Raw genomic sequence first — 27974 nt, forward strand, 5'->3', positions numbered from 1 at the left:
ATCGCTGGTAACCTATAACACTCCTCACCATTTGTCTGCTTTTAACCCTTTCTACTCAACACTGACAGGGCGGGTTTAGATTGGATATTCTTTACTGTGAAAGTGAGGAGGCCCTGACACAGGTTGCCCAAAGAAGTTGTGGCTGCCCCATCCATGGAAGTGTCCAAGGCCAGGTTGGATGTGGCTTTGAGCAACTTGGTCTAGCGGAAGGTGTCCCTGCCCATGGCAGGGGGGTTGGAGCTATATGCACTTTGAGGTATCCTCCAACCCAAACTATTCTAGGATTGATTTGTGCAATTTTGCACTTGGGATTGCATTTGTGGGGCTGTGCATTTGTTGGGGTTGTGTTTGCAGGGCTTTACACTTTTAGGGGTTGAATTTCCGTGGCCATACATTTATAGGGGTTACTTTCGCGGCCCTGTGCATTTGCTGGGCTTGCATTTTCGGGCCTGTTTATTTTTGGGGTCGCGCTTGCGGTCGCAGGAGCGCTGCCTGCCTCGCCCGGCGCGCCACCACCGCCGGCTACGAACCATAAAATTAAACCCCCATTACGCCCGCCCATCCTGGTCTCCGTCCGGCTGCCGGCGGCACGGATATAGCGGGGCGACAGGCGCGCAGGCGCATTAGCAGCATGTGACGGGAAGGCGCGGAGGCACTCAGCTGTGGCGGCGAAGGGGGTGGTGTTACCCGGATATCGCGCATGTGCGGTGGCGTCCAAACGTGGCGGCGGCGACGACTGCGAGTGTGAGCTGCCGGAGCTGTGGCAACAAGGCGACAGCGGCCGTCACAGGACGTCCGGGTTCACCCTCCCCCGCGCCGCCGGCTTGAGGGTGGGGGGGCGGAGGCCTGGTCCGCTCCGGGGTCGGCTGAGGCGAGAGGAGGCTCACCTCCGCCGTTGTCGCCACCTCTTACCGCAGCCGCAGGCCGCGCTCGGAGAGCGGCCACTCCGCCGCGGCCCAGGTAACATCCGCTCTCAGCTGTCGCCCGCCTACCCGCTGAGGCCGCCCGTAGCGTGCCCTCTCCTACCGCCCGCTGCCTCGGGCGCCGCCGGGCCGGGCCGCGCCACGCCGCGCCGCGCCCTGCCCCTCCGCCGCGCTGGGGGCGTGCCGGCTACTGCTCCGGGGAGCCAAGACAGCGCCCCCCATCCCCCGCCGCTCGAGGGTTTCTCCTCTGCCCCGCTTTCCTGGCTTCCCCTCATCGGTCCTTCCCCACCTCCACCGCTTTTACTGAACGAGAAAAAATTTGCTCCCTTCATCCCAAAACTTTTTGTATAATTTTTTAAATCCTGGTAAAGGCTCTCCAGCCGTCCTGTTCCCAGTTAAACTTTACTGCGCTGCCGTTCGTGCAGACCGCTCTCTTCGGTGCTCTCCCGCACGCTGGAAAAACGCCCTGGGTGGTTTTATGTGAGCCGCTTCCCATTTAGTTCTTTGAAATTTGCCATTGTATTTGCAGTAACAGAGAACGGTGCTGTTAGCTCATTTTCAGACAGCGCAGGGCTGCTCAGAACAAGGGGTGTTAATTAAGATTTTTCCTTCTTTACAATTCTTCCTATCCCCGTTTCTGGGAGTGTGGTGTTTGTGTGAGGTTTGTGACTTGCTGCATAGTTGAGCCTTATATGTTTTACCATGGAAAGCTAGTTAATTTGTGGGGTAATCTAGTTGTGGGTTAGGTGTGTTATTACTTAAAGCCCAAATTGCGCTACTGCAAGCCAATTGTTCTTCTCAAACACGTACGGTTGGAGTAGGATTGTGGTGTCTTTTACCATCATTTCTCAAGTTATCTTGGTTAATAATAGTGTGCCACTGTCAACAGGCGAGAGTGAGTTCCGGCTCTTGTACTGTTACTTTGTTCAGTAATGTAGGTAATTCTATGCAAGGTTGTTGAAATAGCTATACTGCCCTTTAAAACTAAATATGGTTTTGTACTCTAGGTTCATAATAAGTAGGCATCTTGTCCTTCTGTCCCTCCTCTTATTTTTCTTGGTTGGATTTTGGAGTTTCTTCTCACTTTGCATTCATGAACCTCTTTTGATTTGCTTGTTGCGTTAACATGAATGTTTAATATTGATATAGAAACTTGTATTTCAAAGAGCTGAAACCTAAAGAAAAGCAGTGTCTCAAACTGATTAGAATTCCTTTTTTGGGTAGATGGCTCTTTACATAATGTATTCAGGCGCAGCTAATACAATAGGGATGTGAGTTTTGAGATGAATCAACAGATTTAGTGGAGAACAAAGGTGTGCTGAGAACAGATCAGTGGATCCTGGTGAGGAGCAGTCTTTGCTGTGTTGTTGTTAAGGTCCTGCTGGAATTTTAGGACTCTTTTTTTATGTTGTTAACTTTGTAAAAAACTCTACTTTTGGTTGAGGCTGGAATTTTCCATGCTTGCTTTGCCCAGAGGTAATTTTTTTAAAAAATTTGAACAAATGCAGAGAACATTATCCCTGTGCAGATTACAATAAAGATGTTATCTAATACACCTATTGCTAGGGTATCAAAACATTTTGTACAAGTGAAAAATCACACCACTTCTGCCTGAGCAAGGTTTGATTTTTCCTTTTATTCCTTGGTGTAGCCACAATTGTTTCCTCTGTTTGTGAGGTTTTGACAAATTATTATTTGTCCTTGTTGAAAGAAGCCTTCTGCAAGAAGATGGTTCTTGCAGGATCTTCTGAGGAAGAGTTCAGATTTGCCGTGTCATTCTATGGCAAGAATTTCCACCGCCTTCTACTTTCTGAATGTGGTGTCTCCTGCCATTTCCAGGTTTTCATCCTCTCCTTATCTCCGAGTGCTAGGATGATGAGGGGGGGATGACCTCTTGCTCAGTGGAACACCACGGGTGCTCTCTCAGAAGCGAGGTAGTTTGAGGTTCCTAGATCTGTGTTGTGGAGATAGATCCAGTTGTAGAGGAGTTTACTGCCCTTGCCACTCTCATGGAGTAACGTGCAGTGGTCTTCCTTCTCTGACCATACAAAAGTCTGTATTGAAAAGATTTGTTTTCAACTGTATGCTTTCTCAAAAATAAAAATGTAGAGAGAGGGAAGTGGAACCAAAATGAAACTTTTTAGGATTTAAAATGTGTGCATATGTAGTCACATCAGCATAGTAGCTCTACCTTTTTCATTGTGTCCTGCAGAAATGTTTACTCTGTTTATAGGATCAGTCTGTTGTATTTGTAAACTGCTTTTGAAAGCAGTTGAAGTGTACAGGTGGAAGCTGAGAGGAGTAAAGATGCCAAGAGCTGCACTTGGGCAGCTACATCAGATCAGTTTCCTCCAAAAAGAAATGGTTACTCCTCCTTTTTAACCATGAATTCATATTAAGATGAAAGAGGTGCCACTCAGAGTTGTCTTAAAACTCTTTCCCAGTTCCTTTTATGCTGTCATGTGTCTTAAATTTTTGTAGCTACTGACAGAGAGGTGAGCAGAACTGATACTTATGATTCAGATACACGTACAAAAATAGTGTCCTGGGGAATGTTAACTCTTACTGTACAGAACAGTGGGAGTGTAGAACTTTCTTAGTACTCTCTCTTGCTCTTTAATGCTAATTGTTCTTATGTCTACAAACATTTTGCTCCTGTTCGCCCTTTGGGCAAGTAGATAATAGTCTAATATACTGGAACATATCTGCAGTTTAATAATTAATTCATATCTTCATCAAATCATGAACTGCCTCTTGTTTTATTGGTTTATGGATTTATCTTTATCATAAAACTTCTACCACTGCATTATTAAACAGCAAAACTGTAGTAATGTTTTGGTGGTTAAAAGCTATCAAATGTATATGCTAATTTTCTGACATCTTTGTGTTTGTCTAATTTTGGAGACAAGAGCCTTGCTTGTCCTTTATTTGTGTGAAATGTTCTAGCAAGATGTCAATTTGTATGTTTTTCTAATTAACCATTTCATTAGGATCGTATTACTTCCTAGTATCAAAATGCTGGAAATCTGTGTCTGGGATGGCTGTTACTAGTAAATCATGTTCCAGAATATCAGTGGCAGGTTCAAGCAAGCAATTCTTATTTTTTCTTAAATATATTTTCAAAAAATTGTGTTCATATTTGCAACTTGAAAGTTTTTGGTCATTAGGGTATTTTTTGCATTAACTCATTTCCCTCCACAACCCAATATTTGACTCTCCAGAATTGTGGACTGTACATCGTTCCCTTTGACATCAATATGACACTATAGACCTTGATCTGCCTGTGATCTGTCTTTTTTACTGCAATATACATGGTTTTATTTCCTTTATTGGAAGTTTTTTTAGACCATAATGGTAATATTCACTTAAGTCGTGGCTCATCACAAAGAATATTTGCTGACTTGCTTAGACCTTTCTACAGTATGTTACAATGGATAATGGCCAACATATCTTAAAATTAATAATGTAGATAGAAATGCTGTGTTGTACCTGGTGAATGCTGTTAGACACGCTTGCCTTACGTTACTGTCTTTATCATCCCTGTACATGTTTGTAAAACCAACCTTTACGTGGATATACTGGTACTAAAAATTCTCAGGCTTGTGTATTTACATGTATCATAGAGCATTTTTGCATAACTACTACTAAAAATCTGTGTTCATATTATTTAGAATAGAGTAGTTCAGTTGTAAGGGGCCTACAATGATCATGTATGTATTGATGATCATTTGAAATGCTTCAAGGTGATACAAGACTGTTGCCTGATTGGTTTGTACAAAAAGATGGCAAATCTCTCTCCACCTTGCTTTCTGAGCCCTGAATGTGTCACCTGATACTTAGAATATATAAAATCTCTTTTTTTTTATTTTCACAGACTAGTTGGATTTCCATCACAACAATTTATTTCAGTCGTCTCGTGCGTGTGGTTACAAATCCATTTTGCATTCTTCATTTGCTTCTGGTGTGTTGGTGTATGCTGCGCATTCCCCTGCCTCCCTCATTTGCCGTGTTTATCTTATCAGCCTTCCCCACTGGCATCTCTGGACCTTCAGCACTGTATCTGTATCTGGAACCTCTTTTCTGAGCTGATCTGCAAGACTGCTTCCCTTTCTCCATCAAAAGCTTTCCAAAGGGCCAGTGCTGCCCTGACACCTGCAGGAACTATTTTTCCAGTTGTGCCAAGGCTGTACAATATTTTGTAACTTTTTTTTTTCTTTAAATACAGCACTTCGCAATTCTTAGCATCTTAGTTTTTAAAACAAAGTGTTACTTGATCACTCCTAGTCACTACTTTGTCCTGCAAACAGTGAAGTCTCCAAGGGTATAAAGTTGTTTTATCTGGAAAATATTTAGTTTGTTGTAGAAAGTTAAATAATAAAATATATGCTAAGAAAGTGACATGGAGGGGGTGTTGGCTTTTTGCCCATATCTTAAAGTAATTATCCAGTGGACTGTCACATTTCTAGACTTAGTTTCTTGGTGAATTTGATCCCTCTGCAGCTGTGATTGGCTTACACTACCCTATTCATTTACAGTAGGGTTTATCATATCAGCATCAGACCTGGATTAACTGTGTTGCCCAAGCTGTTGGATTTTTCAGATAAGCTTCAGAATTTGCTTGACTGAATGACTAAGGTATGTTAATATGGGTTTAGGTGAGGTCTTTGTAGTTTTTTAACAGCTCCTGCCCTTATGCCTCAGTGGAGCTTCTGTATGACTGTAGCAATACCTCTATAAAAGTAAGGAAATCAAGTCCATGTGTTTTTTCTAACCATAAAAAGCAGGAAAACTTTTTTCTCTTTCTAAACCCCTTGTACCTTCTTCAGACTATTCATGTCTACCTGCATCCGTATGCCTCTGCATGCTTTTTTTATGAAGAATTTCAAACTGAAATATACCTCAGCAACTCCCAGACCATGTGTGAGGCGTTCCAAATGATCATATCTATTAAATACACAATATGCTGCCTGAAGAGTTGCTGCAAATATTTGGAAGCTATGGCTCATGCTGATTTTGTTACCCATGTTTTTTGGCTTGTAAAAGCACTTGTTCTTAAGTCATGACAGCTTAGCAGCTGCTTCTTGTTGGTGCAGCTGAAGAGATGCTGGCAAACAAGATGGAATATTAATTTTCTGTTCCATAAATGCATTGATCATCCCCTCATCTGCTTTTTGTACTTTGCTCAGTTTTTTCCTAGTTGATCAGGAGCACCTTGCTTCCACAACCAGGAATGCTTTTCTGGAGCTCCAAGCTAGCTTTTGCAGAAGATGCTGAACATTAAACCTGCTCTCAGTTTTCTAGTCATGCTAGTAAAATTATCATTGTTTTGAGAGAGAATGTAGCAGTTGTCTTAAGAACAGTGGAATGGTTTGAGTCAGTATGATGCTTATTTTACATTCCTGCCCATAAGATAAATGTAAGTACAATGAGGGCATTAGTGTGAGAGCTCAATAATGTTATTTCCACATAGATAAGTCAAGAATATATTTGATTTTAATTATATGAAGTAACATACTAATATAGGCGCCTGTGTTTTTAGAATCTATTTATAATGTTCAGGTAATCATTTCTGGCAGAATTATCCACAGACAGGAAAATGAGGCATGTGGCACCAGTGTTGCATTTTTAATTTTAGACAGCTGCTTCATGCTTTGAATTTCATTGCACGTTCTATGTAGGATGTATGGAAGAATTATGGTGTTTGTTCAAGTTTGCATCAGTCTTGAAGGAAGAGTTTCAGTTAATGGTTACTTATTGGTTCTCTGAGATAATAGTGTGTTTGCTACAGATCATCAAAGGTGTTTTTAATTACCTGGCAATCTTCTTTTGTCTTACATATTTATCTCCTCTTCAGAGGCTCTTATTCTTGTTCCAATACTTAAATTATTGCACAACACTAATTGTTGTTCACTTGTTTTATAATATACCTGTTAATATTTAGTTATTAAAACAAATTACTTTCTATAACATAGAATTATAGAATCGTTAAGTTTGGAAAAGATCTTTAAGATCATTGAGTCCAAACATAATCAACTACTCCTTTATAACTTTGTAACTTGTTGTAATTTTACGTTAGCTTGTCCATTTTTTTTCCTGTTCTGCTCGCATCACACTGTAGCAAAAGGGAGAGAAATACCTTTTTGTTCCTTGGTGGATAAATCTGAGAGCTTCACTACAAGTGCTGTCTCCTGCTGCTGCTTTTCTCATGTTCCCCGACTCTTTTCTATGCTGCAGTGGCAACTGAGGGATGACTCAATGTTTCTGAAGATCATTACATTGAAATAAGAATTTATTTGCTTGATCTTAGTTTTCTGAAAGTCAACCATCAAAATTCTTATTCGTGGTTTTAGGGATGTAAAAGACCTGCATGTCTAATTTTAACCATCTCTTTATTTAAAGCTCTTTTAGCTAATAGCTTTATCAAGTCACTTATTTGTGATTACTTATGTATATCTATCTGGGATGCTGTTTTATATTTAAGGAAAATGATGCTCTACTTTGTTTCAGCTGGTAAGCTTTGAGATTTATGTGAATGTGTCTGTGGAGAATGACTGGCAGGTTAAGCTTGACTTTTAAAAGAGGCTTATTGAGTTGAAGCACTAAAAAAGTTAGCATTGAGGGAGAAACTTTAATAGCTAGGTAAAATGATCTTACTCAAACTTATAGGTAATTGTTATCCTTTGGGAGTAATTAGCTCCAGAAGCATCTTTACAAAAGGAAAGTATTGAAAACGGAGGGGGGTAGGATTTGCGTTGTGTTTTTTCCTAAGTATACCAGTGTGATGTATTCAAGTCGCAATTGAAGAAAATATTAAATAGGGGAGAGTTTGTTTCCTTTTTTAATTGTGCTGGATTTGTGTTGCAATATTCCTTTTACAAGGAGGGAAGCCATGTGTTAACACTGTAATTTGTGTGATGCTTCTAAATTAACATCCCACTCTTATTTTTGTGCAACACATTTGTTTCCAAAAAATAGCTACTACTGCTGTACTTCTAATAACATGGAAAATTCAAGTTCAGTAACAGGTCTTTGACTGAATGTGTTCCTTAGATAATGTGAACAAACTTTTTTCTTTAACTATTGAAATCAAATATATTTTATTTACATTGCTGAGAATAGCATGGTAGTTTCAGAAAGGCTTATATTTTAAGCTTGCTCAGAAAATGTAAATGTAGTAAAATCACTTATATATTTACTACAAGTTTCTTAAGAAAGTCAGACCACATAGTTCATAGAATGGTGTTAGTGAATGACTACCTGAAACCAGAGCTGCTTGAAGAACCAGAGCAGCTTTTTGTCTACATCAGACTCCTTTTCTGTGACTGCACAAACCTGCTGTCCTATGTTTCTGGATAAAGCAAGATAAAGTGTAGTAATTGGCTCATTCAGAATCGAGAAAATCAGGCTAGCTCTTATAATTTGCGGATTAAAGGAAACTTCAAAAGGATCATGTCTACTGGCTTTGAGAAGAACAACTCCATGACTAGAAACTACTGCAGGTTCTTAACAAATGGAGTTTAAAGGCCAAGTGTACTACGAGGGACTTGGTCCTGAGCTTATGTTTAGTGTAATTAAGGCAGTTCTGTTTGAGACAATTTGGAAGTGTTTTTTTAGTGACTTCAGTCAATTTGTCTTAATCCAGAAGAAGCTGATTCTGTAAAATAAAGACAAATGTGCCAGTTTGGATTTTCATATCTAAAGATACAATACTAATTTACATAAACGTGTATTAAGTTAATGGCCAGGTACAATTTTTGCCTTTCTGATTAGCAAAGAGAAATAGAATTAGTCGGAGGTCAGAACATAGCTGAACTATTTGAACAAGATTATTAAATGAAGATGACAGATGATTCTGGTGTGTATTCATGCTTCTTCACGATTCAAATTTTGTTTAAATCACTACCACTTGATTCCCAGACAGTATTTTCACTTGATTTAATCTTACCAGTATAAAACATAGGAAATCATTGTCACAGTTCTCCTTTTCCTGATTCATTTAATGATCCCTACCTTTCTATATGTACATACTATGTGTACATTTATACAAACTATAATATTTAAATAAATATTGTTACTAGGGCAAAATAAATCTTATATCTAAAGCTGTGCAAGCAGTGTCTTAAGCATGTTTTAGCTATCATGGGACAAGAAATGCAGTTTTGTCATGTGCTTTTAATATCCTGCACTTAACTTGAAAATAAAAGAAGCACAAAACCATAGACTTCCTTAGAAACATGATCTGTAATTTGTTAAAAACAATTCTAATGTAGATATTTTTTCCTCCTAGGTTTTACCAAGAGACAGTACATCTAACACTTAACTTGGATCATCTCTTGTTCATCAGCTTGAAAATCATAACAGCCCCCAAAACTGACATTTGATCTGAAAGAAAAAACTGTGACAAATGGACAATATGTCTATTACTAACACGCCAACAAGTAATGATGCTTGTCTGAGCATTGTTCACAGCTTGATGTGCCATCGACAAGGTGGAGAGAGTGAAACTTTTGCAAAACGCGCAATTGAAAGTTTAGTTAAAAAGCTAAAGGAGAAAAAAGATGAATTGGATTCTTTGATTACAGCTATAACCACAAACGGAGCTCATCCTAGCAAGTGTGTTACAATACAGAGAACGCTGGATGGGAGGCTTCAGGTTAGTACAAGTGAAAATCAGATGTTTTCCTCCTAGTGAAGCTGGAGCAAAAGTGAGTGACACAGGATCCTAGGGTGTTGAGGAAGAGTAGCTCTTCTCTTGCATTTAACCTTGCCCCCATTTGTGGGCATGTTTTGTGGCTAGAGTTGGACTGTTGCAGTAGTTGATTTTTTTTTTTTTTTTTCCCTTCCCAAAAGGAGCGTAAGGCATTGGATCAGCCATTCTCAATGAGTGTGTGTGTGGCAGTAAAAAGCAGGGTCATATAACAAAATCGACTATTTATCCTGGTATTTTCACTACAAGCTTCTGTTAGCCCTGTGTTGGTCAGAAATATAAAGACAGACCTATGATCCCTTGCTAAGAAGGTACTCCAAGGAGTCTGCACTGAGGATTTATGTTAGCCTTATATCATCAGTACTCAGTACCTGTATAGCTTGGGTTGCAATTTCCTTGTTCCAGGACAGATATGTTTGCTGACTAGCTTTCTGTCTACCCTAGAAGTGTTTTTGTTTATTTTGTTTTGGTTTTTTTTATTATTATTATAATGAATTGGCATTCTTCTACTTGTAAATTCTTTACAGTGTAATTTGGGGCCTCATTCCTCTTCTGGGGCAAAGCTTCTTAGTCATCCATGGTGGGGAAGGTGGCCATACATACTACATTAAGCATAAATTCTGCTTCTACCATTTTGGATCTAGTATTTTTTTCTTAAGAATCAGTGTTGATTTAACTGTAGCAAAACCCCGATAGAAATTTATTTCTATTGAGTACAGAACTTGGCTAAACTGTACATCACCTTTTTTTTCCCATATTTTGATGACCTTGTGTTGTTGTTTGTCCTCTTCCAACTTTGCTCCTCACTAAAATGACATCTTGCTATTTTCCCAATCAACTTTTGTGTCTAACTTTTTAGGTGGCTGGTCGCAAGGGATTCCCTCATGTGATTTACGCTCGTCTTTGGAGATGGCCTGATCTACATAAAAATGAACTCAAGCATGTTAAATATTGTCAGTATGCTTTTGACTTAAAATGTGACAGTGTCTGTGTAAATCCTTACCATTATGAGCGTGTAGTCTCGCCTGGCATTGGTAAGTAGACTCTTGATTTAAAATCGAACAGTGGGAATAAAATGTAAAATGTTTTCCTTTTGAGTGTAGAAAATATGAGCCTAAATTAGAAACATTGGCTTTTAATGATCTAATTATAAATTACTCTCATATGCTCTTGTCCATCTTCTGAATGGAATTATTCTTTTACCTTTATTCCAAATTTGAAAGAATAGTTTGTGGCTTTTATTTGAGCCTTTCTGTTGGATTTGCACACAGTTCTTGCAGTTAATGCATATCCTAGGAATAATTTAGGATTGAGATTTGTGTTGTGATAAAGGGACTATAACATCTAGAGTCTGTAGTACTAATTTGTAAAGTTTATAAACTTAATGTTCAAACATTGTTGAAGATTGCTGAATATAATTTTCTATGCCCCCCCTTTTCTTTTTCTCCTTTTTAAAGATCTCTCGGGACTGACACTACAGAGTTCTGGTAAGTAGTTCTGTTTACTATTGCGTTTCTATGGGCACAAACTGTGTTAAACTCTTCAGTATGCTCACAGTTTATTCCTGTGTATTCCTTTGGGAGGGAATATAGAGAGCAGATGAAAATGCATTTGTTTTGGAAAATCAGCTAAGTAGCATATAAGAGGCATGATAAATTCTTTAAATTGAGGCTTCAGCTCAGTTTGTCGGTAAGTTCTGTTTTCATTGCTTGCAACTTATAAGCCCCACTAAAAAAAAAAAAACAAACAAAAACCTCACTGTTGAATGCTGCTAATTAATAAAAAAACCCAGACACCTAAAACTATGTGCACCTGTATGATATGCCAATTAATCAAATTGGGAATAATAGATGCTTATAATGTAATAAGTAGTTAACAAGAAAATAGTAGAAATTCTGTAATTAATATGCAATTGAATGAAGGAGTTTAAAATTCATGTTGTCCCTGAAACTTGGGAGAAATTGGACATTAAATTTCCAATGAACATTATTCAGAAATTGTGAGATTGTGCAGCTGGTAACTGCTTTATTTCAAAACTGAATTTTTTTTCCTTCCAGAAGAAATTCATGGAGAAAGAAATTTGGGTAATCCAAAAGTTTTAGCAAAAATGACTTAAAAAAGCACCCCAAATCATCCAGCAAACTGTTAACTTCACAAGCTTTATTTTGCATGCTCATCTCTGCTAATTGTTTACCTGTGTCTTCTGAAAAATGATCCTTTTGTACAGAATCAAAGCTTACTAGCCAGCAGTTAAATACATAAATATATCCTTGTCATATGTTTAGGGTTTGTATGGCCAGGTTTTGCTAGCAGAGGAACTACATGGGTGGCTTCTCTGAGAAACTGCTAGAAGCTTCCCCCATGTCATGCAGAGCCAATGCCAGCTGGCTCCAGGATGGACCCGCCACTGGCCAAGGCCGAGCCAATCAGGAATGATAGTAATGCCTCTGTGATAACATATTTAAGAAGGAAAAAAAGTTATTGGGCAGATGAAAATTGCAGCCAGAGAAGAGCAGAGTGAGAACATGTGAACAACTCTGCAGACACCAAGGTCAGTGGAGAAGGATGGGGAGGAGGTGCTCTGGACTCCGGAGCTGAGGTTCCCCTGCAACCTGTGGTGCAGACCATGGTGAAGCAGGCTGTCCCCCTGCAACCCATGGAGGTCCATGGGGGTGCAGAGATCCACCTGCAACCCGTGGAAGAGACGCACACTGGAGCAGGTGGATGCCCAAAGGAAACTGTGACCCCATGGGAGGCCTGTGTTGGAGTAGGGTCCTGGCAGGAACCTGCTGACCTACAGAGAGAGGAGCTCACACTGGAACAGGTTTTCCTGGTAGGACTTGTTGCCCTGTGGGGGAGCCACATTGGAGCAACTTGTTCCTGAAGGACTACACCCCATGGAGAAGTGACCCACGTGGCAGTAGTTTGTGAAGAACTATTGCCTGTGGGATGGACTCACGCTGGAGTTGTTCATTGAGGACTGTCTTCCATGCTGGAGCAGGGGAAGGACTTCACTCCCTGAGCAGCAGCAGAAACAACCTGTGATGAACTGACCATAACCCCTATTCCCTGTCTCCCTGCACCACTGAGAAGGAGTGAGGAGTGTGGGGGAAAGTGTTTTTAAGATTTATTTTACTTCTCACTTTCCTGCTCTGATCCCATTAGTAATAAATTTAATTAATATCCCCACTTCGAGTCTGTTTTGCCTGTGACAGTAATCAGTGAGTGATCTCTCCCTGTCCTTATCTCAACTCATGAACCCTTTGTTATATTTTCTCTCCTCTGTCCAGTTGCAGAGGGGAGTGAGAGAGCGGCTTTGGTGGGTACTTGGTGTACAACCAGGGTCAACGTACCACATCATGCTACTGTTTTTGCAGCAGGAAACAAAAAAATTACTGTCAGATTTTAATATAGTAAAGGCTACTTTAAAAATGAGCATGGGAGCTAATGTAGTGTAAGAGTGTTATTTGAAGATGCTCAATAGGATATTTAGAAATAAATTCTTGTAGTGACAATGGTAGTAGTTTCCTTACGCTGTATGTGGAAAATTCTGAATTAGTGGCTACATTGTTAAATATAGAGTAGCGTTATCTTTCTTTGAATGTGAATTTGATTTTTCTAGTCAATTTGAATGGGAGTTGCTTAAAATTACTTAAGGGATGCATGAAGTTTTTTATGTGCTGTGTTCATGAATTATGTTTTTCATAGGAGCTTTATTTGTGTTCTTATTTGTATCCGCGGAATTTGTTTGTTTACTACATTAACATATATTTAGGTGCTTGAAAAAAAGCACGTTTTCCCCTTTTATTAACTGTGTCCAATCACACGGTGATGGACTAGAAAACAAAATGCTATTGGAGTCTACTACTGTGTGACTAAACTGCTTGTTTGATAGTAGTAAGCAAAATAAACAGTTTGCTTTTCTATTCAGTTATGCTTCAAAATTTCTTGCTACTGTCTTGAAGTGTAATTTAGTGGAGTGCTTTAGCAATGTTTATCTAGATTAAATTCTCCCCCTCTGCTAGTTTTAACAGCATTATTGCTTGAAAGTAGTAGTGCAATTTGTAGTTAAATCCTGAAAATAGATTTGCTTTGCATGTTAAACTGTTTGCTTCTTCACAGCTCCATCAAGCATGTTGGTGAAAGACGAATACGTTCATGACTACGAGGGGCAGCCGTCATTGTCTTCTGCTGAAGGTCATTCAGTCCAAACCATCCAACATCCACCAAGTAACAGGGCATCTACAGAGCCTTATAGCACCCCAGCCATGTTAGCTCCTACTGAGGCTAACACTACCAGCACCACTAATTTTCCCAACATTCCTGTGGCTTCAACAAGTAAGATCATCAAGAATATATGAAATACTAAACTCTGAAAATGTGAAAGCTCAAAGATAGCCACTGATTTTTGGCAAAGTAGATCTTGCATTGGAACTGTGCTGCTGCTACACTATACTGGTAAAAGCGTGTGGCAATATGATCTAGGCAGTCTTGTAAGTGTTAATATAAGGTTTTAACTTGGAGCATAATTTGAGTAACTTCATGGTGGCCCAGTCTTTTTTCAATGAGATTGACACTACATGAGTATTACAAGACTCTCTTGGATATGCCAAAGGTTCAGTGACACAACATTAAAACAATTGACCACTAACAAAAAATTATGGCTATTATTTGAATAATTGCTGTAGAAATGGGAGAATTTCATTATTTTATTGCAACAGCAAGCAGGATAACAAAGTGATATACCGTAAGGTAGCAGTATTGAGATGTTGTAAGGCAATTATTTAGTGTTCCACAGCTGACAAAATGAATGTTCCAGTTTGAACTTGATTATTTTTAAAATGGCCCATTGTACTACCAAAGTGACAACCCTAATTAATATTTTCATGAGTCCATGGAAGTGCTGCATTGAAGTTTTTATCACTTTTTTGTGTGTATTTGGTATGAGTGGAAGAGTCTGGTTTACCAACACCAAACCTCACACTTCACTCCAGCAGGACAGTAAAAGCATTATGTGCGCAGTGTCCTGCAGCCCTAATGTAGGGAAACCATGAGGTTTGGAGGGGTTTCGCATACTCATTGTCACTTCATTATCAAAGATGCGTAACTATAATGGATTTCATGTTATCAAATTTGAATTATGATGGCATGGTGTTTTGATAATGTTCTTTAATTTTAGCTGACAACTTCTTTGCTAAAACTAATGGTTTTGCCAAGCTGAGATATGTCTGTCTCCAGCAGTTTAATTTTATTGCTTTTGCACAACAGTTGTCAATAACCTTTTCTCATCAGTGTTATAATTGTTGGAGTCAAGTGGACAAGAAAAAAAGCTCATTTTTAAGTTTTAGTTCAAGTTCTCAATGTATTCTGCTAGCCCACATCAGTTTGAGAGTGCAAGTGTACTTGTGAAACTGCTCATCAGTTTAGTGTTAATGGCTGAGCTGAAACCTTTTAAAATCAAATTCTGTTAACCTGTTCTAAAATATCTGTAGTGTTACTTTAAAACTTAAATAATTCTTGAAATACTTATTTGGGAGGAAAAAAACTCAGCAACTTTCTCAGGAAGGTGTCCAGTGATGTATGCAACTCTATTCAAGAACTGTTTATAAAAATAAAATATTGTTCAGTATGTTTTGGAGGAACATAAATGTAAGTGAATGTTCTCCTTAGGGAACAGTAGTTATAACATGCTGAAAATAAGCAACTTATTGGACCTGCTTGCTGGCCTGTTTGGATTCATACCAAATCTACTCCAGCTATGTTATTCAGTAAAACTGTGACATGTCTTCTTTCCTTTCAAACTGAAAAATGAGATGTGAACAAAATAGAGATGCGCTTGATAAACAGAGTTCTCTGCATACTTCTATTGCTAAAATATTAAGGGTGTCAGAGTCAAAATTAGCTGCTGCAAAGCATCTTGCTTCAAGTTTCCTAAGACACTCTGGTGGGTGGGAAAAAAAATACTGAAACCAGACTTGTAGGAACTGTGTATTGCAGTGCCCTTAGTTGGGTGTATTTTCGTGCCCAGTAGTGCTGAGGTCTTCTTAATTAAAATTTTGGAACGTTCATGAATAGGTAGTGTGTTCTTTTACCAGGTCAACCTACCAGTATATTGACAGGTAGCCATAGTGATGGACTCTTACAGATTGCTTCAGGGCCTCAGCCAGGAACTCATCAGAATGGGTTTACAACTCAAACAGCTACTTACCATCACAGTGAGTATATACATATGTGCACTCTTCTTAGTTTTCTAAAACCAGTTTCCAAATGTCAGGAGAAATAGAGGATTAAAAGTGAGATGTGGAAAAAAAATCCCTTAAAAACCAACTGCTCCTTTCTTTTTCTAGATAGTACTACAACTTGGACTGGAAATCGGACAGCAGCCTACACACCTACCATACCTCACCACCAGAATGGCCATCTTCAGCATCATCCACCTATGCATCCTGGGCATTACTGTAAGTAGTGCAGATTTCCAGATGACTTCATTTTCAGTTTTGTTGAATGGTGGGGGTTCACTTGTGATTACTGTTTACCCTCAAATCCTTTTTTTTTATATATATATTACAGAGCTACCATTACTGTGTTTAGTATTTTCTGACAGTTAAGTATAAGAGCCTGATGGACTTTGCTCTGTTAAAGCATCAGAGATTAGAAATTCAGATAGCTATAGTGATAACATCTATATTATATATGTCTAGTTTACTATACCTAACAAAACTAGCATTTCCTTTCTAAACCTCTGTTTTTAAGGCTTTACAATCCTGTACTAAGTATTTCCTTTGCAGAAAAGGAAGTTGATTCAGAATGTGTTGTTTGCATATTTTTCTTTTAAAACTTGGAAGCTCTTAACCATTTTTATTTTCTAGAAATTTTGAAGTCATACTAAGATTTGGAAGGTGTGTGTCCATGTACACCAAGCGGTTTAAAAGAACTTTGTGAAAGCTCGTGCAGTAAAGTACTTGTCAATAAACTGGTCTTGCCACAGTCTGATTCATGAGTACATTCGTCACACAAACTTGACAATTTTTTTATCTATGAAATAGGATGACAATCTCTTGTTTTAAGGCACAGGAGATGGGAAGGAAAAAAAAGTGATCGAACTGATAGTGTAAGTTTCTAGCACAGTATATGTATTATAAGAGTATAGTAGGGAAAAAACCCACCCAAATTAAATTTTTTCTACATTTTGTGTCAAAAAGCTAGAACAGTTCTTTGTTTTCTAATATAGTACTTAACCACATCACCTGTTTGCAGCAGTTGTGGTTAGCAGAGGGGAGAATATACTGTGAGTTAATATTAGAGTGACTTTTCAACTTATCTCTATCAAAAAAATTGTGGTTTAGATACAGTTATTAGGTTTCATTATTTTGTTCTTTTAGGATCCCACTTTATCTGTCCTCTAGTTTGTCAGAAATACCAGGATGTAAAAAAACTTTAGTGGTGTTGTAGATACTCTATAAATGTTTCTCAGTGCACATATCTTTCCATAATTAATATTTGTAACTGGCTGGTGATACTACATAGAGCTTTTTGTGGCTACTGCCATTTCTCATTTTAGAAAGTCGCATGTTTTGACACCTACCAATGTTGTGCTTGTTTTGACATCTTGTTGCAAAAGCTGCTCTTACTTACAGTACTATGTTTAAGTCTTTCCTCCTTGTTCTCTGCTACCTGTAAGGGACCTAGTTCATAGAAGTTGAGAGACTAAAGTGACTGATATCAAGACTATATTCATTGTATTTTTTTTTCTTAGAAAATGAGTTCTCTAGGGCTTCTTTCCATCTTCAGTGAGTGTTTCTTATGGTCGATTCCACAGTATGCTGGGCAACTTATTCTGTGATTGATGAAACTAATTGTCGTGGGTTTGCCAACCAACCAGCCCCCCGCCAGGGCTGAAAGTACTTTTTTCCAGGTGGATTTCCAGAGAAAAAGCCAATCAAAAGTTTTAGTAATACCTCTGCCAATTACATATTTAAGGAAACGGAAGAGAAGGTTGTGGCACAGAAGAAAATGGAAGAACCAGCGTAACAGCCGTCCCTGTTGGGCCTGGGTGTGCGCCCCCCCACCCCGGACCGAGTTTGGCCTGGACAAGGGGGGTCAGGCCCCCCTTCTCTCCTGTAACGGAGTAGAGAAAAAAAACTTTGGAGAAGGACTGCCTGGACAAGAAATACTGCAGAAGGAATTCCAGGCAGAAAGAGAGATAACAGAACTTCCAAGGTCAAAGCTAGCAGCCGGAGAAAAACCGCGAAGGGGGGGGATCTCCTTCTCTCCCCCTCTCGCTCTCTCTTCCTTCAACAGGGAAGAGATTGAAAACTAAAAATCCCTGCCGTCTGTGGAAGATTGTCGGGGAGCAGAAAACTCCCCTCTGCAGCTCATGAAGGAGCCCACGCCAAAGCAGAGTGCATGAAGTAGACGTGACTCCGTGGGAGGCCTAAAATGAAACAGAGTCCTGCTGGCCCATAGAGAGAGAGACCTACGCTGGAGCGAGACAACCCGGGTAGGATGTTGTGATCTCAGTGAGGGATCCATGCTGGTGCAGCTGAATTTGTGACCCTTAGGGACAACAGAAAATGGAAGACCTGTTGTCCGAGAGATGGACCCACGTCGGAGAGGTCTATCAAAGACTGTTTTCCCATGGGAAGGGACCCCACAGGAAACAGGGGTGGACTCAAAAGCCATTATCCTTTGTGACCCTGTGGTGAAGATCCACGGCAGGCAAGTGTCTCCTTGAAGTCCATGGAAGACCCTACAGGGCCTGGGTAACCCCCCAGCCTCCAGTCTTAGCCCCAGGAGGGGGTAAGCCTGGCCCTGAGGTCGACATAGAAGAGAGAAAAGAAAAGAAAGAGTTCCAACTGCGACAAATCAGAGTTGTCACCCTAGAGATAATAAAAGAAGAACTTTCGAGTGCTGCAAAATTATTTAAAAGATCTGGAACTCTGGAAATAGAAAAGAAACTGCTTCTCCTCCTGAACTAATACAAAGGGGGAGGGGTATTTTTGTAGATACATAGCATTTTTGCCTAATTGAAATTGTAGTATATATAGTTCTTTAGTTTTTATCTTGCTAGTAATAAATCCTAATATTCTCCCCAATCAGATCTCTTTTGTCTGCATAAACCTTCTCTCAACTTATAGCAATTATGTGGGGGGTGAGAGAAAATTGGCCCAGAGCAAACCCATGACACTAATGAAGTGTGGTTTCCGACAGACATATCACATTCCTCTATATGCTGATTCTCTCCTTGTACAACTTGGGAGCAGATGTGAAGTCCTATTTCTCTTATATCTCGATGCTATATCTGGTTTCTGTTCTCTCCTGGAGCTGGGTCTGGCTTGAGAAGCATGCAGCCTTTTCTCCTGGGATACTAATGGAACTCTTTATTCAACTTCTGAATTTTTAGGAAACCTCTAAGAGTGTAATTCTTCTGTGGGCATTTTTATCCCCTGTCAGATTTGGCCAATTGACTTAGAAATTACTGGGATTTATAACATTTGACATCCTCACAAGTCTTTTTTTATAGGAAAACAAGTTAAGAAAGAAAACATTATTTTTCCTCATTTAAAACAAATGGCATGTTTTCTTTTAAAGGGCCAGTTCACAATGAACTTGCATTCCAGCCTCCTATATCAAATCATCCTGGTGAGTAAAATCTAACACGTAATGGTCTATTGTGGAAGCTAACTCTTTTGTTTGAGTCTGATTATTTTGTTGTATCAAGTACTCTGAAATTTGTGAGATATGTATTCAAAAGGCGAGGAAGCATTTTGTGATTAAGTCTTGTTTTGAATTTGGACATATCTTGGAATGGTGACATAGGCTATGAACTGAATTTAATTGAGATGCCTAAGTCAAAGATTGCAACCCTCAAATCCACACTGAGCTGGTGCTTACCTTGGAGGTATCAGAACTCTGAATGTCCTTGATCCTAAACTTTGCAGGGTGCCTATAGTTGTACTTTTTGCCTGCTTAGAAACATCATGGAGCTTAGGTCATGCCAAAACTCTCTTGGATCCATAATCTAGTCCCTCATTACAACCAGATGCCCTGAAAGATAGATATTGTCCTCCTTAGCATTTTGGTGCTGAAGTTCCTCGTTGGATCTTTGCCATAGAAGCTTGCTCTTTCCAAGAGTCTTCGTTAATGGTCACAGTTCATGGAACCAAGGAGGTCTTGTCTTGTACAGGCTAGCTCTGTTGTACGTGCAAGGTTATAATCTGTTTTTAGCAACAGCAAAGCTGTTGCCTACATAGGGAGATCTGCATAGTTGAAAAACCTAAAAGTTTAACTTATTTACTCATTGGGTACTGAAGAAATCTGTACCAAAAATAAAAATGTTGATAATTGCTGGCTGAACTTAACTGTAGCTGAATTGTATTTTACATTATTATGTCTCTTTCACCCTATTGATTTCATCCTATTCATTCCTCAGAGACATGGGTATTTATTTGAAGATAAAAAAACTTAAAGGAATTCAGGCACCTTTATTTATTTTTTTTCTAATAAAACTGGAACAGTTTTTTAAGGCAAATAGGTGTACTGTTGGGTGCTGTTGTTTGTAATGAATGAGTGCCACTTAGAGCACAGGAAGAGCTCTTCTTCCTGTTGGCTTACCAGGTTGTTGTGTTTAGGTCCTACTGCACTAAGCATGTCCAGTTGTTTCTTGAACATTTTCAAGGATGCTGACTTCACCACCTTCCTGGACAGCCCATTCCAATGCTTAACTAACCTTTCGGTGAATAATTTTTTCCTAATATCCAATCTAAACCTTCCCTGGCGCAACTTAAGGCTGTTTCCTCTTGTCCTATCACTTGTTACCTGGGAGAAGAGACTGACCCCCACCTTGCTACAATGACCTTTCAGGTAGTTGTAGAGAGCAATAAGGTTCCCTCTGAGCCTCCTTTTCTCCAGGCTAAACAACCCCAGCTCTCTCAGCCACTCCTCATCAGACTTACTTTCTAGACCTTTCACCAGCTCCATTGCCCTTCTCTGGACACACTCCAGTGCCTCAATGTCCTTGAAGTGAGGGGCCCAGAACTGGACACAGCCTGTTCAGATCCCTCTGCAGAGCCTTCCTACCCTCCAACAGATCAACACTCCCACCCAATTTAGTGTTGTCTGTGAACGTACTGAGGGTGCACTTGATTCCCTTGTTCAGATCATCCATAAAGATATTAAACAAGACATCCCAATACTGAGCCTTGGGGAACCCCACTAGTGACCATATGCCAACTGCATGTGGCACCATTGACCACCACTCTTTGGGCCTGGCCATCCATCCAGTTTTTAATCCAGCGAAGAGTGCACCTGTCCAAGCCATGGGCTGCCAGCTTTTCCAGGAGAATGCTGTGGGAGACAGTATCAAAGGCTTTACTGAAGACCAGGTAGACATGGTAGCTTCTTCCAATTACCATCTTTCTTTTGTAGCCAGTTTTTTAAATAGTATGAGTTAAAAGGCACCACTTGGCTAATAAAGCATGCCATTTTGTTCTGCTCACTTGCTTAATACTTGTTTTACCTAGTACCTGACTTTGTGTGCAGACAAGATCACTATGTGATCTTTAATGTTTTTTCCCCCATTGCCCTACTTTGCAAATCTGGTTTGCTTTGCAGGGAGGGTAGAGAAAACTGACTTCACCTAGGATAGGAGGTAGTTACTCATATCTTAAGCCAGATCTGTTTCAAAGTTAGTTGCTGCTAGCCTAGTCTCGAATAGGCATATATATATTACTTCTTTATGCTAAACCTATAGTCATAAAGTGCAGGAATGCAGATGGCTTACAAAATCTAACTGGAATTATAAACTGTACAAAGATTTGTAATATCTACAAAAAACCTTGCATTGTGTTGCATCCCACTCCTAAATGGAAGGGAGCACCCAAGATTTGTAGATGCCTGTGGTCAAAAAAGAATGGCAAAAGCCAAAATGGTCCAAAAAAAAGCTCACAAAGTTTCTTTAGCAAACTATACACTCCACATGGAAATTGGTGTATATTTTGCCCCTTAATAATGATGATGATGATAATAATAGAATAAAAATAAAGAGAAAATGAGAAAAATGAAAGGGAGATCAGAAAAGAGGAAAGGGGATTACCAGTCCTGGGTCCAACATCAATCCAGCCAACAGGGTGTCCAGGGTCCTGGGGGCCCCACCTGGGTTCTATGGGGGTACCTTCTTATAGGTAAGTTTTTCCCACCCTGGGATTAGGTTTCTCACTCTTCATGTAAATTAGTTATCATGTGCAGTCCATTCTTCTGGACCTTTCTGGAAATGGGTTGGGGGGCTTTGAGGGTCTTTTGGTGCTCTTGATCCCCCTCTATTGGTCTTGCCTGTTCCTTGTCCCCAGTTCTGAGCTTGTGCTGTATGTTGTGTGGTTACCATGGACCTGAACAAGAAAACTGACTCCAGAAAGGTGCTGCTATACTTTCGTAAGGTTCCCCTTTCTTGGCACATAATGTTCTAACTTGCCTATTTGAAGGGTCATCGGTGTTTGAGGCATAGCAACACATTACCTCCTTACTGCCTAGGCTTCTGCACATTGATGTGTGCTTTATTAAAAAAGACAAACCCACGTTCATTGTAGTATGTAGTATTTTTCTGTGCTAGCAGACATGTCTTCGTCTATCTGAACTTGTTTATGTGAATGTGCACTCTTAGTTTGAATAACAAATGCAGTTGTAGAAGTCTAATTGATGGTCTGAATGGGTTTGTTGGGGTTTTTTGTGACTTTCAGTCCGTTAATTGTATATATTCTTTAGCTCCAGATTACTGGTGTTCAATCGCATATTTTGAAATGGACGTGCAAGTCGGAGAAACATTTAAGGTCCCTTCAAGCTGTCCAATTGTTACTGTTGATGGATATGTGGATCCTTCTGGAGGAGATCGTTTTTGCTTGGGCCAACTTTCCAATGTGCATAGAACAGAAGCCATTGAAAGAGCAAGGTATTCTGCAGATCTCAAAAGCTCCAGATGTCTGTGGTATTTGATAATTTGTTTTGCCTTCAGTGTGTGCCTCCCTTTTGAAATCACAAGTATGGTATGCTTCTTTGAACTGAATTAACAATAGCAGAGTATATCTTTCTAGGCCACTCCTGTAATGCATTCAAAATGTGAACTATGTGACAAAGCCCTTCAGTGCTTTGCAGTAGGGTGTTGCATTTCATTGCTTTTAAAGGCTGTGCCTTCAAGGATAAAATTAGCAACTCATGCCATTATATATGCAAACTGAATATTAGTTCTTCACACCAGAGAATGATGTGAGAATAACTGCTATATATAGATTTGTCAAAGGAGCAAAGGAAGGTTGAGAGAGAGCTAGTTGGATTTTCATTTATTCTCACCATGCACGTGCTATACTTTGTGGAACTGAAGCAATCTTGCAATTTTTTTTTCCCCTCCTCTGAAACAAAAAAGAAGAAAATGATTCCATGTCTCCAGAAATGTTGCATTATGACAATCAAAATGTTAGATTGCTGTAATGTGATCCAAACGAACATACAGTTCTGCATTAAAATGTGGCTTTGTATATGTACTTGAGTGACTTTCTATACTAGAATACTTGTGGGATTTTACACTGTACAGAACTGAATGTGTTTAGTATCCCAATTCTGTATTGTTGTGTGTTGAATGTGGTAGTTGCAACTCTAATATCCTTGCTTCTGCATTCTGTTTCCCATAGATGGTATTACAGATGGTTTTATACTTGTATGAGTATATGAGTATACTTGTATTTAGTCCTTGTATGAGTGGAGTGCTAGAGAACTGTTTATGGTTTATTTAGCAAAGGTCTGATTTATAGTATGTATACACAGGTGCATTGGATCTCTTTTTCTTTTTAAGGTTGCACATAGGTAAAGGGGTGCAGTTGGAGTGCAAAGGAGAAGGTGATGTGTGGGTTAGATGCCTCAGTGACCATGCGGTCTTCGTCCAGAGTTACTACCTGGATAGAGAAGCAGGGCGTGCACCAGGGGATGCAGTTCACAAGATTTACCCAAGTGCATATATAAAGGTTGGTTTGATGTTCCTAGATGAAAATTGTAGGGAAAATAGCATATTTTTGGGCCTTGTAAATGTTAGGGAAGCTATGAGCCACTAAAATAAATATAACTTGACTTTAAAAAACCCTAAAAATTTCTGTTTGACAAATCATTAAAGATGATTTTTTTTAAACTGAAAGTGTCATCTAGATACTATGAAAGTAACAGATTTAAATTAATTGCTACTAAAATCTTTAGCATAGGTTATCTGTTTCTTTACTTTCTCTGTCCAAAACAAGAAAAGTTGGGAAGTTAATGTATAAATGCAGTAAAAGTGCAAAGTGTATGTTGGCATCCATTTTTATTTTCTGTGAATACTGGGATTTAAAAGTTGGGATTTTATCAGCCTCTAGTATTCTTCAGACTTTGATCTTGCAGTCAGTTCCACACATGATACTTCTTTAGCCTGCTCAGTTCAGCCAGGTTCTGGTATTGCCAGTGGCAGTAATGTCATATAAGAAGAGTCTCAAAGAATCAGCTTTAATGGATTATTTCTGTTAGAAATTAAACTAGTCAGGGAAGGTTTGCTTTTACCCAAGTGTATGGTGAGACTGTAGAAGTTGCTTTGGGAGAGGAATTATTTTCTTTATTGATTTTGGCAAGTCTAAATAGTTCAATACTTTTATTTTTTTAAAGGTGTTTGATTTACGCCAGTGTCATCGTCAGATGCAACAGCAGGCTGCCACAGCCCAAGCTGCTGCTGCTGCTCAAGCTGCAGCAGTAGCAGGAAACATCCCTGGACCAGGATCAGTAGGTGGAATAGCCCCAGCCATTAGTAAGTGCATTAACTGCTTGGTTTCCTTTTTTCCTTACCTGAAAACAAATAATACAGCTCTCCCTCATAACAGCACCCACCCACCCACTGCCCCTGCAACAGTACAAACAGACTTGGGATGAGGTAGCAGGATTGGAGTGAGGTGGGGCTGGGGTGGCATCAGGGTAAGTCTATATTCATTCACTTTGTACCTGCTTCACACCGTTTTTCATTCTGTAGTCTTCAGGGAATGTTGGATTTGGAAGTGGCTGCTTATTGTACTGCAAGAAGTGTTGTAATACAACAGAAAGCATGTTATATACAAAGTCAAATAGCATAACTGTATCACTTTAAACAGAGATACTTTTGGCTGCTTAGACCCAAACTTGAAAAACAATCTTTGGGATCCAAGCTCATAAAAATGTTACTCAAAACAATAGGGATTACTGGGCAACAAAGTCCTTGACTAGATTTAGGAAAACTTAAGATTCTTGAGAAGAGGAAGAAGAGAGTGTGAGGGTGTTTTTCTCTTTTTTTTTTTTTTTTTTTTTTTAAGCTATTCTGGGCTGGAGTTTTCTTAGCTACTAAATTCTAGATTCTTGAAATTGTACCTAATACTTTTTAAAGTGAAAGTACTTACATGTCTCAGGCTGCTTTATGTGCCATAGTGTTTTCTGGATTGCCACATAGTTCTTTCCAGCTATCCTACAAATTGCTGAAGGCATTTTGAGGAAATGTGTTTAACTTTTGTCTTTCTTAGCCATACTTGCGATTTGAAGTTTGTCAGCTGTTTGCCAGCTGTATTTTATTACATGTAAGTATTGTCATTTGTTAGGAGCCCCTGGTGGTCTAGTGGTAAGGGCGCGGCACTGTCACTGCCGAGGCCCGGGTTCAATTCCCGGTCAGGGCCACTCCTGGGCAGATGGAGCTCGTTAACCCTTAAAAAGGCAATCCATCTACGTCCTGAGGACCTCGCTGCCACCGTCCAAGCTTGCTTGGCCCCGGCAGATGAACCTTAGGATTAAAGGGTGGACTCAGTTCCGCGCACACTGTGTCTCACCTAAAAAAATCCAATGCGCAGGCTGGAAGGTGTAAAGACCTTCCCCGGATCTTCGCTCGCGAAGACTGGCCATTATTATTGTCATTTGTTAATCCAGCTTCCTGCAGGTGGTCAGTCTTAATTCCTATGCTGAAAATGCAGCATTTGGCAAACCTCAAGAATAAGTGTATTTTTACTTCTAAATAAGAGTTACATGCATTGTATCATATAAGACATTGGGTGTCATTCCATCTTCTTTATTTTAGAGTTTTATATTTCAACACCCTTTCAAGATTACATAATGGTGAAAAAAAATTTAATTGTAAAAAACACGAATTAATTGCTGCATTCATTATAGCAAAGATCTAGAAATACGGATTGGCCTTGACTGTGGTGAGAGGGAACTGTATGTGAAGCAAGAGCCAAGCAAACAGGAATGGCTAAACAAACAGATGATGAAAGAACGTGTCTGAATACTTACTTGAAACTTCTCCTGTTTAGGTTTGTCAGCTGCTGCTGGAATTGGTGTAGATGACCTTCGCCGCTTATGCATACTCAGGATGAGTTTTGTAAAAGGTTGGGGACCTGATTACCCAAGACAGAGCATTAAAGAGACACCATGCTGGATTGAAATTCACTTACACCGTGCCCTCCAGCTTCTAGATGAAGTACTTCATACCATGCCTATTGCAGACCCACAACCTTTAGACTGAGATACCTCTGCTGCACTGCTGCAGGCCATTATATTGTGAGGATGGTGGATTGTAAAATACAGTTCTGTTTATAACCTGAAGATATATTTTACTTTTGTTCTACCTAATCTTCTAAAACCATGTTTTAAAAATGTGTTTGCTGCCTTGCTCTCAGCAGAAAGAAATTAAACACGCAGAATTTGGATTTCAGTTATTTTCAGAATTTGTCATAATACAGGGCTTAAAGTGAAAGGTAAACACCTAACAGAGACTTTACGGAATTGGGTTTGTTCCCTTTGAAACTTTCCTTCTCTATTATGGCATCTTGGTGATAAGTCTCACAGGAGCCTTTTCTATGCAGAATATATATATATTTATATCTGAAAATTCCTTCTACTACTTACAAACATTTACCTTGTAGCAACTTTAAAGTTCCAGCTGATTTGTGATGTTCTTTTTAGGGAACAATAGTTAACAGAAGACTTCTTTATTTTATTGACAATCTTGTTATGATTTTTCAGATTAAAACATAGAAACTGCCAAAAAGTGAGAGGATGAGACATATGTTGTGGACACTGATTAAAAATACCAAGGAAAAGAAATGTGGCTTTTCCTTCACTAGTTTTTTAAAAAAGATATCTTAGATTTTTATTTATATAGACAGGTAAGTTTTAAAACACTAAAGTAAATGGATACTTTCAGTGCTGACACTCAATTTAAATAACATGAAATACCCAGTCTGCAAAGTTGGCACTGAAATTGCATAATGAGCACCTAATGGCAGGAACATATTTTCATAATTACTACTGACTTCTGTGATTTTTCTCAAGTAACACTTGGCAGGTATTTTAAAGAAGTTGCATGACTCTTTTTACTTGCATATACCATTAATCATGTATAATATTGCACCAATATTTAGGATCCAGTTTTTGTATCTGTTCACCATTTCCACTCAGCAAGATGGCAAACTTGTTTTTATACCTTTTGGTTATTTTAAGCCCTATGCCATCAATGACCGTATCAATTGGCAATGACCTTGTGTAGAGAATTTATAGTAAAAAAAATGCACATGTATTGACTGTATGAAAGATACAATGCGTGTGCTTTCTCTCTAGCTAATAGTATAAATAAAATGATGAAACCCCTGATTTTTATAAATTTATTTTGCTTATATTATGTAATTCTGCACCTTGAAACCATTGATCTTGAACGATGGATTCCCTTCCTTTGCAAAACCTGCAGCAGCCAATAGTGGTACGAATTACTGTTGGTTTAAATTTGCCAGGAACAAGTCCAATTTTTCTTACTTTCACTGCTTCTCAATAAAAGCATGTCCTGAGGATATATCTTTTTGGTTATTTGATGAGATATGAAGAGAGAGAAGGAATTCCTTCTTCTTCAGCATGTATATAGGGAGTTGGAGCTTAATTAAACAGGCTTAGAAGAACATAGACTCCAACTAAAGTCTTTCAAGCACTGCTGGTTTGGTCTGCCTTCTGTGCTGAGCTGACCTGGCAGCACAACTGGAGTGGTTAACAGAAGTAGAAGTCTTGGAAAAGATCATTCAAAAACTTTTTGACAAGTTTCTTACATAGTTTCAGGAATCTGTAGAGGGCTGTGACCCACAGTGTTTAGGTATTGCTTCCCCTGTATGCTGGAATTCTTATGAAGGAAGTCAGCAGTCATTGTTTCTCTTAGGTGTGGAAGTACAGAAGACAGGTGACTTCAGAGTGATGGCCAGAAATGGATCCATTTTCTTTGTATTTTCACTTATGTGGCAACTTCTTGATGTTTGGAAAAATAGTGTTTACTTTTTCTCAAG

General features: G+C 39.3%; 1 protein-coding gene and 1 non-coding gene across 5 annotated transcripts; both read left to right on the top strand.

Annotated features, from left to right (window-relative positions):
- The first annotated feature begins 713 nt into the window (after positions 1 to 713).
- On the top strand, positions 714 to 27494 carry SMAD4 (SMAD family member 4). 4 transcript variants are annotated; one of them, XM_050310101.1, is made up of 13 exons: positions 714 to 960; positions 9211 to 9576; positions 10490 to 10664; positions 11088 to 11117; positions 13753 to 13968; positions 15726 to 15845; positions 15978 to 16088; positions 19222 to 19272; positions 22390 to 22573; positions 23471 to 23639; positions 24304 to 24442; positions 25182 to 25235; positions 25962 to 26104. In XM_050310101.1, the coding sequence occupies exons 2-12, from the start codon at positions 9328 to 9330 to the stop codon at positions 25196 to 25198; spliced, it is 1461 nt and encodes a 486-aa protein (XP_050166058.1). In that variant the 5' UTR covers positions 714 to 960; positions 9211 to 9327; the 3' UTR covers positions 25199 to 25235; positions 25962 to 26104. The 4 variants fall into 4 exon arrangements, with proteins under 4 accessions (XP_050166058.1, XP_050166056.1, XP_050166057.1 ...); XM_050310099.1 differs by lacking the exon at positions 25182 to 25235 and having other exon boundaries at positions 25962 to 27494; XM_050310100.1 differs by lacking the exons at positions 15726 to 15845; positions 25182 to 25235 and having other exon boundaries at positions 25962 to 27494.
- TRNAD-GUC (transfer RNA aspartic acid (anticodon GUC)) lies at positions 25259 to 25331 on the top strand. Its single transcript has one exon. It is a non-coding gene; the product is annotated as a tRNA-Asp (tRNA).
- Positions 27495 to 27974: the final 480 nt, after the last annotated feature.

This window comes from Myiozetetes cayanensis, unplaced genomic scaffold (assembly GCF_022539395.1).
Source record: "Myiozetetes cayanensis isolate MyiCay16 unplaced genomic scaffold, myiCay2020 scf147, whole genome shotgun sequence".
NCBI lineage: Eukaryota > Metazoa > Chordata > Aves > Passeriformes > Tyrannidae > Myiozetetes > Myiozetetes cayanensis.